This window comes from Leptonotus elevatus, chromosome 10 (assembly GCF_054856555.1).
Source record: "Leptonotus elevatus isolate MCC_2025b chromosome 10, RoL_Lele_1.0, whole genome shotgun sequence".
NCBI classification, from domain to species: domain Eukaryota; kingdom Metazoa; phylum Chordata; class Actinopteri; order Syngnathiformes; family Syngnathidae; genus Leptonotus; species Leptonotus elevatus.
In genome coordinates this window covers 11,995,314-12,007,807 of record NC_141248.1, presented here as the reverse complement: position 1 = coordinate 12,007,807, position 12,494 = coordinate 11,995,314, and the positions used below count along the sequence as shown (strand labels likewise).

At 38.3% G+C, this 12,494-nt stretch overlaps 1 protein-coding gene across 1 annotated transcript; it reads right to left on the bottom strand.

Annotated features, from left to right (window-relative positions):
- Positions 1-399: 399 nt before the first annotated feature.
- On the bottom strand, positions 400-12,386 carry LOC147167065 (sodium- and chloride-dependent neutral and basic amino acid transporter B(0+)-like). The gene is made up of 15 exons (XM_086087106.1): positions 12,175-12,386; positions 10,571-10,718; positions 10,348-10,479; positions 8,880-9,041; positions 7,665-7,779; positions 7,442-7,574; positions 6,535-6,675; positions 6,111-6,246; positions 4,595-4,687; positions 4,385-4,510; positions 4,179-4,288; positions 4,002-4,101; positions 3,232-3,341; positions 1,845-2,012; positions 400-1,773 (listed from the first exon to the last, which is right to left on the bottom strand). Exons 1-15 carry the CDS (start codon positions 12,226-12,228, stop codon positions 1,621-1,623), a joined length of 1,881 nt encoding a protein of 626 aa, XP_085943232.1. The 5' UTR covers positions 12,229-12,386; the 3' UTR covers positions 400-1,620.
- Positions 12,387-12,494: the final 108 nt, after the last annotated feature.

Sequence of the window (12,494 nt, the reverse complement as noted above, 5' to 3'; positions counted from 1 at the left end):
TGATTGGATCATTTCTCAGAGCCATTTCATGGCACGTTTTGAGCGTGTCTGTTGCGTGGGTGGTGGCAACAGGTCTATGTTTATCTGCAGGTTCTCTGCGCATGGTTGCCATGGTGAATGTGACAGGGAGAGTTTGCTAAGTGCTCCAGTAAGTTGAGTATGTATAATTATCGCAGCAGAGAATTTATATCAATGTGCTGCTCTTATGATATTAGCAAGGTTAAAATACATGTTATCAGGCTGTGAATTCACATCGTTGCATCTAAAGTAGTGCTTACTAAATAGAGAAAAAGGCAGAAACAGATTTTTTTTTTTATTTCACAGCATGGAATCTGATGTAATGATGATACACAACTGAGCTGCACTCTTGAAACTCTTGAGTCATGTGCTTGTTTTAAATGTCACTCATTCTGCTGCCATATTTGGAGTCAATAAGTTACAGACAGTGAGAACTGGCAGAGTGTTGAGTTATTATTATTATTTTTTAGATATATAAAGTAGGGATATTTGATACCACTTTTATCAGACTGATACCAGTACAACATTCAACTCTTGAGTACCGGTAGTCACTGATACCGATACCACTAGTACTGTTGATGCATAATAGTCCCCCCAATTTTTTATTTTTCATTTTAAACAAATACCTAAATATCCCAATAGGAGGGTTGCAATCACGTGATTCCGGCGGCGCACACAAAATTCAACTGGGGGTCAGGAAGTAGAGAACACCCATTGAAAATGAAGGAAAGCAACTATGCAAAAGCGTTGGGTGAGCCTGGACGTAGCCAATACGCTCTAAAAATAGTAAAATATGTCGCATATGATCGTTACACTCTGAGGGCATTTTTTTCCGAACTCGTGTCGGATTTGCCTGGTGTAGAGGCAATCACGAACGACCTCGTCCTCCAGACATTGTACTACACCGCTAGCCAAATGAAGGCATATAAAAACCTGGAGGCCTACAACTATTTCGTGTGTGGTTGGGTCAGCAAACTCGGATCAAAAGAAGCACTAACAGACTGCCGTTGAGTTTTTGCTCGGGTGAGTAAATGTGATTCAGAATCATTCTCTTTCCAACTCAAATGTACACAAACGTACCACTGGCGTCAGGCTACAAGCTAGCTGGCTAACTGTTACGACTGGCCTTAAACGACTTAAACGGCCAAACAGAGACTCATCAGTCATGTATCTACGTTCTGTAATTATGTAGACGTCTTGTGACTGAACCACTGCTTAAGTATAAGTGCATATTTCCATCAGTATGTTGTGCCCTTTTCTGGAAGAAGGACCTCAATTTAAGAACCACTCGTCTTGATAGCTAACGTAGCTAGTATTGCTAAAAACACTAAAATTGCTAAAATTGCTTGAAATTAACAGCTTTTTCTAGTCTTAAAATGTCTAGTTCCTGCTTATAAAATGGCCACAAGAGGGCGACCGATAATTTTATCGGCCACCGTCGCGAGTACTGATACCTTGGAATAAGGCTGGGTATCGACCCGATACCAGTTACTCGTCCGTCACTAGTATAAAATGTCATGTTTTCACTCCTCTTTAATGGAAAACAAATGTTGATTGTTGCTTTGTGTTCAAAATCCACATTATTGCTGCATTTCTGTTTCGTCACAAACCAGTGAAGACTGGCATCGATATTTGTTCGAGATCTGCTGCTTTTTGTTTTATTTTTTGGCAGCGTTCCTCTGAGTAGCGCTCTCCTCGATGGATGTCCAGAAAAGGATGCCATTCTTCCGAAGAGGCACATAGTGACTTCAGGCGCTGCAAGGAAAAGTTTGTAAATTGAGGTAACAACTTTCAGACTGCTTTTTCATGAAAAACCTCCAAACCACCTTCCAAAGGTTTCCTTCCGCTTTGCCCAGCTTGTAAACAGCAATGATGGGGATCCATATGAGCGGGAGAGCAACAATGCACCAACCCAGAGCTTCTGCCCAAACTGGAAGTTTTCCTCCTCCATAGTTGGGCAGCGTTAGCGATTGCAGAGACCACACCAGGATGGCCTAAAGAACAGTAGTTAGCTGTTAGTGGAACACTTTATATTTAAACTCTCCATAGACATGTTGTATTTGTCCAACTAAAGTGACACTCAGTGGGACCTCGATAAGGTCAAACACAACAAGCAAAAGGTCGCACTATAGAACCAGAAATTGAACTTTTGATTAAACGGTTTGGATGCTCAGCACAATCTAAGCCATGGGTCTGCTACCTGTGGCAATAGAGCCACATTTAGTCCCTTTACTGTGGCTCCCTGTAGGCCTCTAAAACAATTAATTATTTAAAAAATTATTTTTTTCATATTTATTTTTATTTTTCTTAGATAAAATATTCATTTAATTAATTATTTATTTAGATTAAAAAAAAAAGAGGAAGAAATATATATATTTTTTTTAATGTCAGAGTCCAAGATTTTAGTTGTCAGAAAAATAAACGAAAGGTGGATGAAAAAGTGACCTAAACATGTCCAAAAAGTAACCATAAAATTTCGCAAAACTTTTTTAAAAAGTCAGAAAATTGATTAGATAAAATGCAGAAAGGAAATGTAAAAAAAAAAAAAAAAAAAAAGGAACTATAAAATTCCCAAATAACAAAAGAAGAAATCCTGAAAATTAATGTAAAATGTACATAAAATTGCTCAAACAGTCAGATTTTTTTATTTATTTTAAAAAAAAGGCAGTACATCATTTTTTAAAGAAGCAACTATGAAATGTTGAAACACAAAATCACAAAATAATCATAAAATAAATAAAATAAAAGTGTCAGAAAATGTAACCGTAAAATGTCCCAAAATAAAAAAAAAGAAATCCTCCAAATTACCATAAAATGTGCACAAACTTGCCAGAAATGTCAAATTTGACAGAAAGGTAGAAAAGTCTAAAATTATATGAAAAACTAAGTATGAAAAAGTACAAAAACAAATCCGAAAACGGAAGAAAAAAGGTAGAATAAAATTAATTCAAATGTTTTGCGGCTCCAGACAGATTTTTGGTTGTTTTGGCCTAAAATGGCTCTTTTGACAGGAAAGGTTGCCGACCAATTATCTAAGCGAAACCATTCAATAAAGTTTGCCCACAAATATCTTTACAATAGTCTTTGTATTTGACCATTTATGAAACATCTCCCAATGAGTAGATTAACACCTTAGCTGTTCAAAAGGAGAAATCACTTCAAATAGCATTTCTGTTTTGATTTCAATGAAGCAAATGTTGAGATTGTATTCACCAACAGGATACATGGGCTGATAACGGACCAACATGCTCTCCACCACAGCCAGAACCAGAAGCTCTTTTTCCCAACCATCATCTCAATGTCCTCAATTAATCGGCTTATACCTGCAACACACACACACGTGCAAAAACAGCAGAAATTAAGAATGAGTACAGTTGAACTTCAAATTATTCAAACCTGTTCCTGGCCAAGTGTTGAATTAAAGTACATTTTTATTTGCTGAATGGGTATTGGTTGGCTGGAAATGATTAAAGAAAGGGGGAAAACATTTTCATTTCACTTGTTCCTTTGCCAAAATTATTTGTAGGCTTTCAAATACAGGCACACCCAATGTTCTAGCTGTATAATGCTCTGGATTATGTTAGAAGGTGCCATGAGCCGAATGGTTCATAAGCTTTCGTTTCCTTGAACATGTCAGAGATAGGAATAATTTCCGAAATATAAAAAGCACAGAGACGAGTTTTAAATGATTTGTCAACACAAACTTTGACTGTCTTTTAACCCGTTCTTGCATAATTTCCAGACAGTATATACTCCGCACAATTGTTACTTTAACACTAAATTTAATTTGCATCATTTTGGTTTCAACTGTGCACTTGTTTGGACAATGTAAGTCTTTACAAGGGATTTTTGTTGAGTAGAAATGAACACATGCAAACCCAACAAGTTATATTAACTCATTCACTGCCAATCCAGTAAGAAAGGATCTTTGACGTCTATAGTCGTCAATGGCAGCGAATGGATGAAAAAAATGTAAATTTTACCATATATATAGCAGAAGCCAATGATCTCCATCAGAGCCAAAGCAATCAGTATCCAGGTTCCAACGCAGGCATCCATTAGTGTCAGCCAGTATATTCCTGCCTATTACACAGATACATATGCCACATGAGCATTGTATTAACGCAATTAGCTGTAGTAGCTCTTATCCATAGACCCACCTTGGTGACTAATGGCAGGCCTAATAAGAAGCAGATGCAGGAACAACCAGCGCTTATATAGGCCCGTTTAGATTTAGGGAAAGCATCCGCGATGCAGGTCGAGATCACCTCTAGTCAAAAACAACATTGGTGATAATGACGATGATGCTTCATGTTTATGTCAAGTTATGCATGGGAACATAGCAGCAAATGAATAATGACCTTACCGAAATTTGTAAACTGAGAGTCGAGGCCAATAACAAATATCATGAAAAAGAAGAGGATTGACCAAAGGTTGGAAATGGGAAGCTTGGTCAGGGCTTCTGCGTACACGATGAATGTCAGGCCGAATCCTGTGTAAAAATAGATCATAGCATAAGACAACACAAAGCATAGGTTTTTGACATTTTCAATTTGTGCTTTTTCAACTGTCTGACCGTCTTTCACCACTTCTTCAATAGGAACTTGGTAGATGTAGGACATGTGACCCAAAATGGAAAAGGTGGCAAAGCCTGCCAAAATGCTCGTTGCTGGAATTCAAATTGTCACATTAAACACACAAATCAACTTGTGCCTCATTTCAAGCAAATTTTAAGGTTTAGGTTTATTTTCACATCTTAATCCAAAGACTTTAAATCCTGCTCTTCTAAGCTTTCCTACATTCATTCATTCACTCATCCATCTATTTGTATACAAAGTATTCACATGACGTCACCGACCCTCACCTACCGACCCAGCAGGCCCATGGTGTGGCAAACGGCCAGCAAAACACCGCAAGCAAATGCTGAGGAGCGCTCGTGTTGCTTACTACATTACTTTGATTCATTCATTTTGTTCATTCATTCTGGATTTTCACAAACCGTTTCACAATGGTGCACCCGTGTGCCGTTCACGAGTGCAAAATTGGGCGAACGAAGATGTGAAATGAAACTTCTTCATAGTATTCCTATGCCCCACATTGTGTGCCGGTCCATGGAATGTCAAATGGGAACGACAAAGTGTCCGGAATTGCAAAGATACAACAAAAGGATTTCCAACCCACAAAATCAACCAAAGTGTGTTCTGATTATTTTAATTTACCCCTAGGCGGTATTGTGACCCGTTTTGGGCTTTTTGATAGTTCTAACCAAGCCATTTCAAAATAAAATACTGCCCACTGGTTTTAAGGTAAGTGTCATTGTAAGATGGTAAAAATGCTTTTACCATAATGCGATCGTGATATATGTGAGCCGCTAGCCGTGGCTAGCTCTGGCTAAAAATAGATCTGGTGGTATGTTCCATTTTGAGATCTCTCCAAATACCCTCCTTAAGGTCTCTTATTTTCCTTTTCCCACCAGCCCAAAAGTTGAAATTGTTGTTAAAGTGTAGGAAAATAAGTGATGAACCAACAATGTTGTTGTTTTTGTTATAACATGCTAGCACAGCTAGCATAGCTAGCGCGGTCGGGGAACTAGCTACTTGGTTTAAAAATAACCCAAGATTCTTCACCTTGAATTCACAATTGATAACTGCACATAGCAACGAATAAAAGCCGAAAGTACAGAAGACGGAAGAACGTCCGTGTTTTTGAGAACCTTCCTACCTCAGTAGTCCGCTCCGGGCATTTGCGGGCAGTAACATCGGCAAATGTTTCAACGTGTACAGCTGCAAAGAGTGTTGAGCTAAATCTTCCGGATACGTCTTGCTTACACAAGTAACGTTAGAGGAAGCTGGGGGTGACAGTCATCAATAACAAAAGAACATCTGGTATAAACACAGCTTAGTCGGCTGGAAAGTTGCCCCAACATGAGGGGCAAACTCGCGATCCCGTGACGTCCGTGAATACTATCTTTAGCGATTGTCCTTGTGCTAACCACTCATCAACATAACACAATCGTACTAATTTGCGGCCATAACAATCCCATTTTATCCTCACAACTGCAAACTTGTGTGTACGTGTGTTTGCTGGCCTACCATGGTTGATGATGCATATGGCCACTGAGTCGATGAACATGTTGTTGTGGAACTTGCCATAAGAAGCAAGAGTCACAAGTCCCCCACATGCAATCGCGAGTGAAAAGGCAGTCTGAGTTGCAGCGTCCTTCCAGACCTAAAAACATTGAAAATAATTTTATTTTTTACCAGAATGGCAGAGACTGTTGATGTCAACTGCCAAACTGTCTTCAGCATCACAATTCAATCTGCTTGTGTTGACATTTTGTGAAACCCTATCTCTTTCTACTTGACCAGTGGATTTTTGGAACTTCAATTTAGCTTTCACTGTGTTCTGTGGCATCAAATTTTGGTGAAAATTTATATTGAGCTGAATGCACGCGTTCCTTGTTTTCCATGATGCCAATGACTATGCAAATTCATACTAACGCTCAATACTTCTCACCTCTGCTTCTGCCAATTTGGTGAGGTTGGATTGAGCACCAATGTAGAAGTCGATCCCATCTCTGGCTCCCTCGAGTGTCGCGCCTCTGATCAGCAGGATCACAAGCACCACATACGGGAACACAGAGGTGAAATACATAACCTGCAGAGACACAGAATACATACAGTATAAGCAAAAAACTTAAAATCCGGTGGTGGCCAATTAGGGCCAGCAAGAATTCTATGCTGGCCTAAACACTATCAGAAACGCTGACCTACATTATAAATAGATATATATTCGGGGTGTGCCAAAAAAATAGATTCTCATAAGAATCGCAATTCTCATTTGGTATGATTCGGAATCGATTTTAAATGTCCCCAAAATCGATTTTATTCCAATTATTTTATACTGTCTTGCCCTTGTTTGTGTGTGCCTTTATTGGGAGCACCGTTCATGTTGTACGCAATTTGGCCACTTAGGGGCAGTGTGGTCCCGCTCGTTCTGATACACTGTTAAGTTGTAGCCACGTAGAAGCAAAAAGTCATGATCAAGTTATTCCAGTAAAAGTTGTTATGTTTTGCAGTGTAGGATGTTAAGATGCTTCTCTGTATACATTCCTGAAGCGTTTTGTATGAATAGTTGTTCTTTTGAGTGATAAAGGCGCCACGAGTAGCGCGCTAATTAGCATTAGTGAGTCAGACCGGAGTAGATCATGACAATTTTTTGCATATCTATACATTGAAGCAGAAATCATTGTCAATCATATGACATATATATATATATATATATATATATATATATATATATATATATATATATATATATATATATATATATATATATATATATATATATATATATATATATATATATATATATATATATATATATATATGGTGTTGTTGAGTGAAATATGACATTGACTTACTTTTCCTGATGACTTGATTCCCTTGATGAGTGCCACAGCAACAAGGATGGAGTTCAGCAGCAAACAGAGAGCCAAGTGCCAAACTATTGGACCCGTCTCCTCGATGCTACCGGATCTCTGCAGAGCCACGTGACTGAGAAAGAGATAAGAGACACCTCTCATTTACTGAGACATCAACTAATGCGCATATACATTTATGAGCACGTGAATGGAACATCCTTACTCCCAGTATTGCTCACTGGGGCTCTGCGCTCGAAGTTTGATCTTATCAGATGAAGCGCAGCTCGTGTTGTCCAGAGTCCAGTTGGCCACTAAAGCGCCACTGCTATTGCAATATACTACAGAAGGAGAGATGAGTCAATTGCTTTCCCCCCCTAGGAAGTATTGATGCTCACAATGTGTAGTCTCCGCAATCACAATTACCAGTGAAGAGAATTCAATGGAAGCTGCCACAAGTAGATACAACCTTGGATATAAATGAACTTATCTACCTCAGCCGGCGTCTGAAGTTTACTGCCACTATAGAAAGCCATTATTTGATATCAGCTTAAAAGGACCGTCGAATGAGCCGAACATTGGCACTTATGCACTTATTGCAAAGGAAACGGAGGCATTTCCAGAATAGTGATTCCTGATTAACAGACAAACGTTCAGTTTTGAGGGGGAAATGGGCCAGCTGGCAAAATAGTCAAGTATGGGGTGGGTGGTATTTGTGGTATATGTGTTTGGACTGTATTTGTATAGATTTGGACTTCGGGATAAGGCTTGTTGATGACATCATCGTACCAGCCTCAGTGTGAAAATGGCTTTAATCACGTCTGACCGTGGAGCGAGGAGATCTGCCAGCTGTATGCGCGTCCACTTCGAAGTCACCACCTCCCCTCGCCGCTTTCCCAGTTGGTTGGAAAATAATGCTAGGCGGCGCTAAGCAAATTGCACCGCACAAGTTGCAAGCTGCGGCTGGATAAGCTAGCATGACTCAGTGCTAATGTTTGCACATAAAATGTCAACCTCATATTGTTCTAATCTAATTATATATCTGCTGTATATTCATTATTTCCTATTTTAAAACGTATTCAGACATGCTCAGCATTATGGGGGATACGTTGAGGTTATGTTGTTAATTGTAATTCTTGAAAGTTTAAAGTTTAAAGAAAGTTTATTTGACAAACAATTAACTTTGTGATCTTTCATCACATTTTCAAAATTAGTCATAATTCTTTTCTGGCTTTGAGCACTGAAAGTTGTGTTTAAAGCTTCAAAAGAGCTGCTATTCAACATTTCAAAAGGCTTTTCTACACAAGGATTATAGGATGACGAGGTTGAAATACATTTGGGAAGTTCGGCAAGAAAGGTTCTCTCTTTGCGTCTTGCGTCATTTTAATGAAACCAGAAACATTTCGTGCCATTCAGTTCAATGCAGAATATTGCAGAGCACCTAAAGGTGTGTCGCTGCAGTTGTTATCGCCCCAACTTTGACACGTGTACCATGGCACAGGAGACTGGAAGGAGGCGAACAGGTAGAACAAGCCGTAGGACACAATGACGTTGTAGTATATTGCAATCAGGCTGGTTAGAAAGATGGTTCCAACGCCGACACCTGCACATAGGGCAGAATGCTCAGTATGCATCGAGGATGGGGAAATGTAAAATGTAACATGCACCACCACATGCTAAATGAATCAGCAATCAGCACCTCTTCTATACAGTAACAGAGCTCAACCTATAATTTTTTCCATGCTGGCTCAGGCCAGAGTTATAATTAGTTTGGATGTTTTGTGTGCGTGTGTGTTTTAGTTTTACTGCCACTACTGCCATTTTTATTTTTTGATATAGCAGTTTTCATTTCATGTTGACTTGTTTTTTTTAATTCAGTTAGTTTGATTGTTTTTTCGAAAATGCTTTGATTTAGTTTAGTTTTCCATAGTTTTATTCATATATATATATATATATATATATATATATATATATATATATTAGTGCTGTCAAATCACAAAAAAATTGTTGCATTAATCATAATGCAGATTAATCGGACTATTAATTTTGACCATAGATTATCCTTTAGCGTGACAGCAGATGGCTACGTTTAAGGTAGCACAGGCTGTGTTTTAACAATAAACATAATTACATGCATTAAAGTAAAGCATTTAATAAATGTTTACGTATCACATTTAGAATGTTTGCTCATGTCAAAATTTTGGGGATTTTTTTCCCCCCATTTTAAATTACGCAAGTAATTAACTGATTAGAAAAAGAGGAGGATGAGTGTGTGCAGTGGATCAACATTTTTTGAAGCTGTCCTCATAACATTAATTGTCAAAAGAATGAACACATAACACATAGTGCTCTTCAAATTTGGCGGGAAAAAAATGTTGATTAAAAAAAAGCCTTTTTTTAAGCGATTAATCGTGATTAATCAAAATTCTAAGATGTGATTCATCTGATTAAAAAATATCATCGTTTTACAGCTCTAATATTTATATATATATATACATATATATATAAACCCCGAACACTCATGTTAGTTTTAAAAACGTAAAATGTTGTTCCAATTTGTATATAAGTGCTCTCAAACATGACCAGCACAATATGTATGGCGCTCATGTGTGTCACTATTCCATTCACGGGTACATATGAAATTAAATTTTTTATTAAGTATTGTTGTAAAACTAAATATGTGTAGGCTACTGTATATTCTGTATACATTCATTTTTAACCCAGGAATGTATTTTCACCTGTGGAAAACTTTCCGGGCATTTTGATTGGCTGTACGGCACGGATAGTTCATACAGGAATAATTTTGAGAATAGTCAAGTGAAATGAAATAATTTCCAACAGCACACTATTGTGATGGCTCATGGCCCAGTGATTGTGAATTACTTTCTCAGGCTCCTTGACAGGCTCACCCTGAAGCAGTGGCACCGCTCTCCATACGTTGACTGGGCCTTGACTGGAGAACTGACCAATGGCGCTTTCCAGAAAGTACAGAGGAATGCCGAACAAAGCCAACATAATCAAATAGGCAATGACAAAAGCACCTGCTCAAAGGATAGAAACAAGCATTACCATTTGTACCGCTCACATACTGAATCAGTGTCATTCAAAGTATTTGTAAAGTGGAATTCTTACCCCCGCCGTGTTTGTAGGCTAAATATGGAAATCTCCAAATATTTCCCAGACCAATAGCGTAACCAATCAAAGAGAGCATATATTCTGTCTTGTTGGTCCAGTTACCACGCTCTGGATTCTCATCGCCGCCGTCAACCTCAGGAGGATCCTGCACAGAGACGCAACATCTATCTGCCAGTTGTCAAAGCCCAGGAGACTTTTACTTATGATTATCAGGTCCAACTGACACGTACAAATTACAGTATTTTAACACAGACATGAACTATTCTATATGGCTATATACTATAGACCAGGGCTGTCAAACTCATTTTTAATACAGAGACAACATAAACACAAATTTGATCTAAAGCAGTGGATCAAATTAGCAGCAACAGTTAATGTTAGTGAAAAACTGCAGTTTGTGTTTTGTCCTCACGGGCCAGATTGGACCTCCTGAGTTGCCGTTTCTGGCCCGCGGGCCATATGTTTGACACCACTGCTATAGATAGAGATCGATGTTAATGAGTTTTTCCGAGTGAGAATTAAATGACAGCAATCAGCAACGTCACCTGTGATAAAATATGTCACAGCTTAGCCGAAGCGTATTATAACCCTGCTATCAGAAGATGTGTCCGTGTTGACACTGCAGCTCTGCTTACCAGGTGGCTATGAACAAGTACATTTTCCAGAATATGTCACTTTCAAGAGAAAAAAAATGGTCATAGAAGAAACCTATTGTAACCGAAGAAATCAAAATCTGACTTCTGAATGCTTTTCATTGAGGTGAGGCGATTGCAAATTCACACGCATTGAATTAAAAACTTTAATGCAGTATTATATCAAATTGAATAAGTCAAACAGTTGGTTTATTAATACTGAAGCTAAAGATGATAGATTGTGGATGGCTCTGACTGCATTTCGCAAAGGAACAAACAACAAAGGCCATGTCGAGTAGTGGCACAGCCACATAAATTGCAAAATGAAAATGTTTTTAAATGTTTTAATAGAAGCAACAGTCCTCATATTTGATATTGGTGTATCAATACTGTATTTATAACAGTCTAGTACACATTACTTCTGTGCTTCCTACATACAGGTGTATAAATGGCTTTGAAGCAGGAAAACAACAACAAAGATATGCATAAACAATGACGTAATGATAGTCAGGGTAACCGAAAGGACTGTGCCAATTTTTGTCAACGTTGACGTGAAACCCTCAAGGTCTGAAGAGCTCCGTTGTTTTTAAAAGTAAATGCATTTCCCACCAAATATCTCATATTCACGCTCAACCACATTCATTCCCACTCCACTATCGAATGAAAGATTTGAATTAAAACAAATGTCTTTACAAAGCTAACACTGTGGAAGAAGTGTTAATTTCACAATTGTTTTTTGTTTGTTGTGGTTGCAGTGATGAAGAACGACACAGCATCGGATTTCAATTTGGTGGCTAGTAGCATGCTAAATTTGCTCCATTACATTTACTGTAACTTTGTACTAGTGACGTTTGACTCTATTTGACAAATCAAAGAATTGTGGTTTATTGCTGATGTTATTACGAACAGCACCAAACGACAAATAAATAAGCATACTGCATAATAATGTCGTAGAATTTCCCATCTCACCTGATCAGCTAGAATGGGCTCATCTTTTGGAGGGTTGATGCCGATTTTCCACATGTTGCAACTGCTTCCAGTTGGTAAAAAGTCAAATTGATTTGAAAAGTTTGTCAATTCGCCGTCATCCACCTCCAGCCCCCCCAAATAAAGTCATTTCCATGATCCCATGATCCCATATTTAGTCGCACCTCCAGTTCACTAAACACTGTTGCTGTAGTCTTTCCATCCGAAACCCTCAGAATTACATGAGCTAAAAAGCAGCCGTTAGTTTATCCAAACAAAACAGTAACCCGTTGGGCCTTTGGCTTTATTTCTTCTCCAAATAT

Coding starts and splice junctions, on each gene's coding strand:
- LOC147167065 (XM_086087106.1), bottom strand. CDS start 12,228: ATGTGGAAAATCGGCATCAACCCTCCAAAAGATGAGCCCATTCTAGCT. Junction 10,480..10,570: donor AGCCTACAAACACGGCGGGG/GTAAGAATTCCA, acceptor TCCTTTGAGCAG/GTGCTTTTGTCATTGCCTAT. Junction 1,774..1,844: donor CGGAAGGAAACCTTTGGAAG/GTGGTTTGGAGG, acceptor TTTTCCTTGCAG/CGCCTGAAGTCACTATGTGC.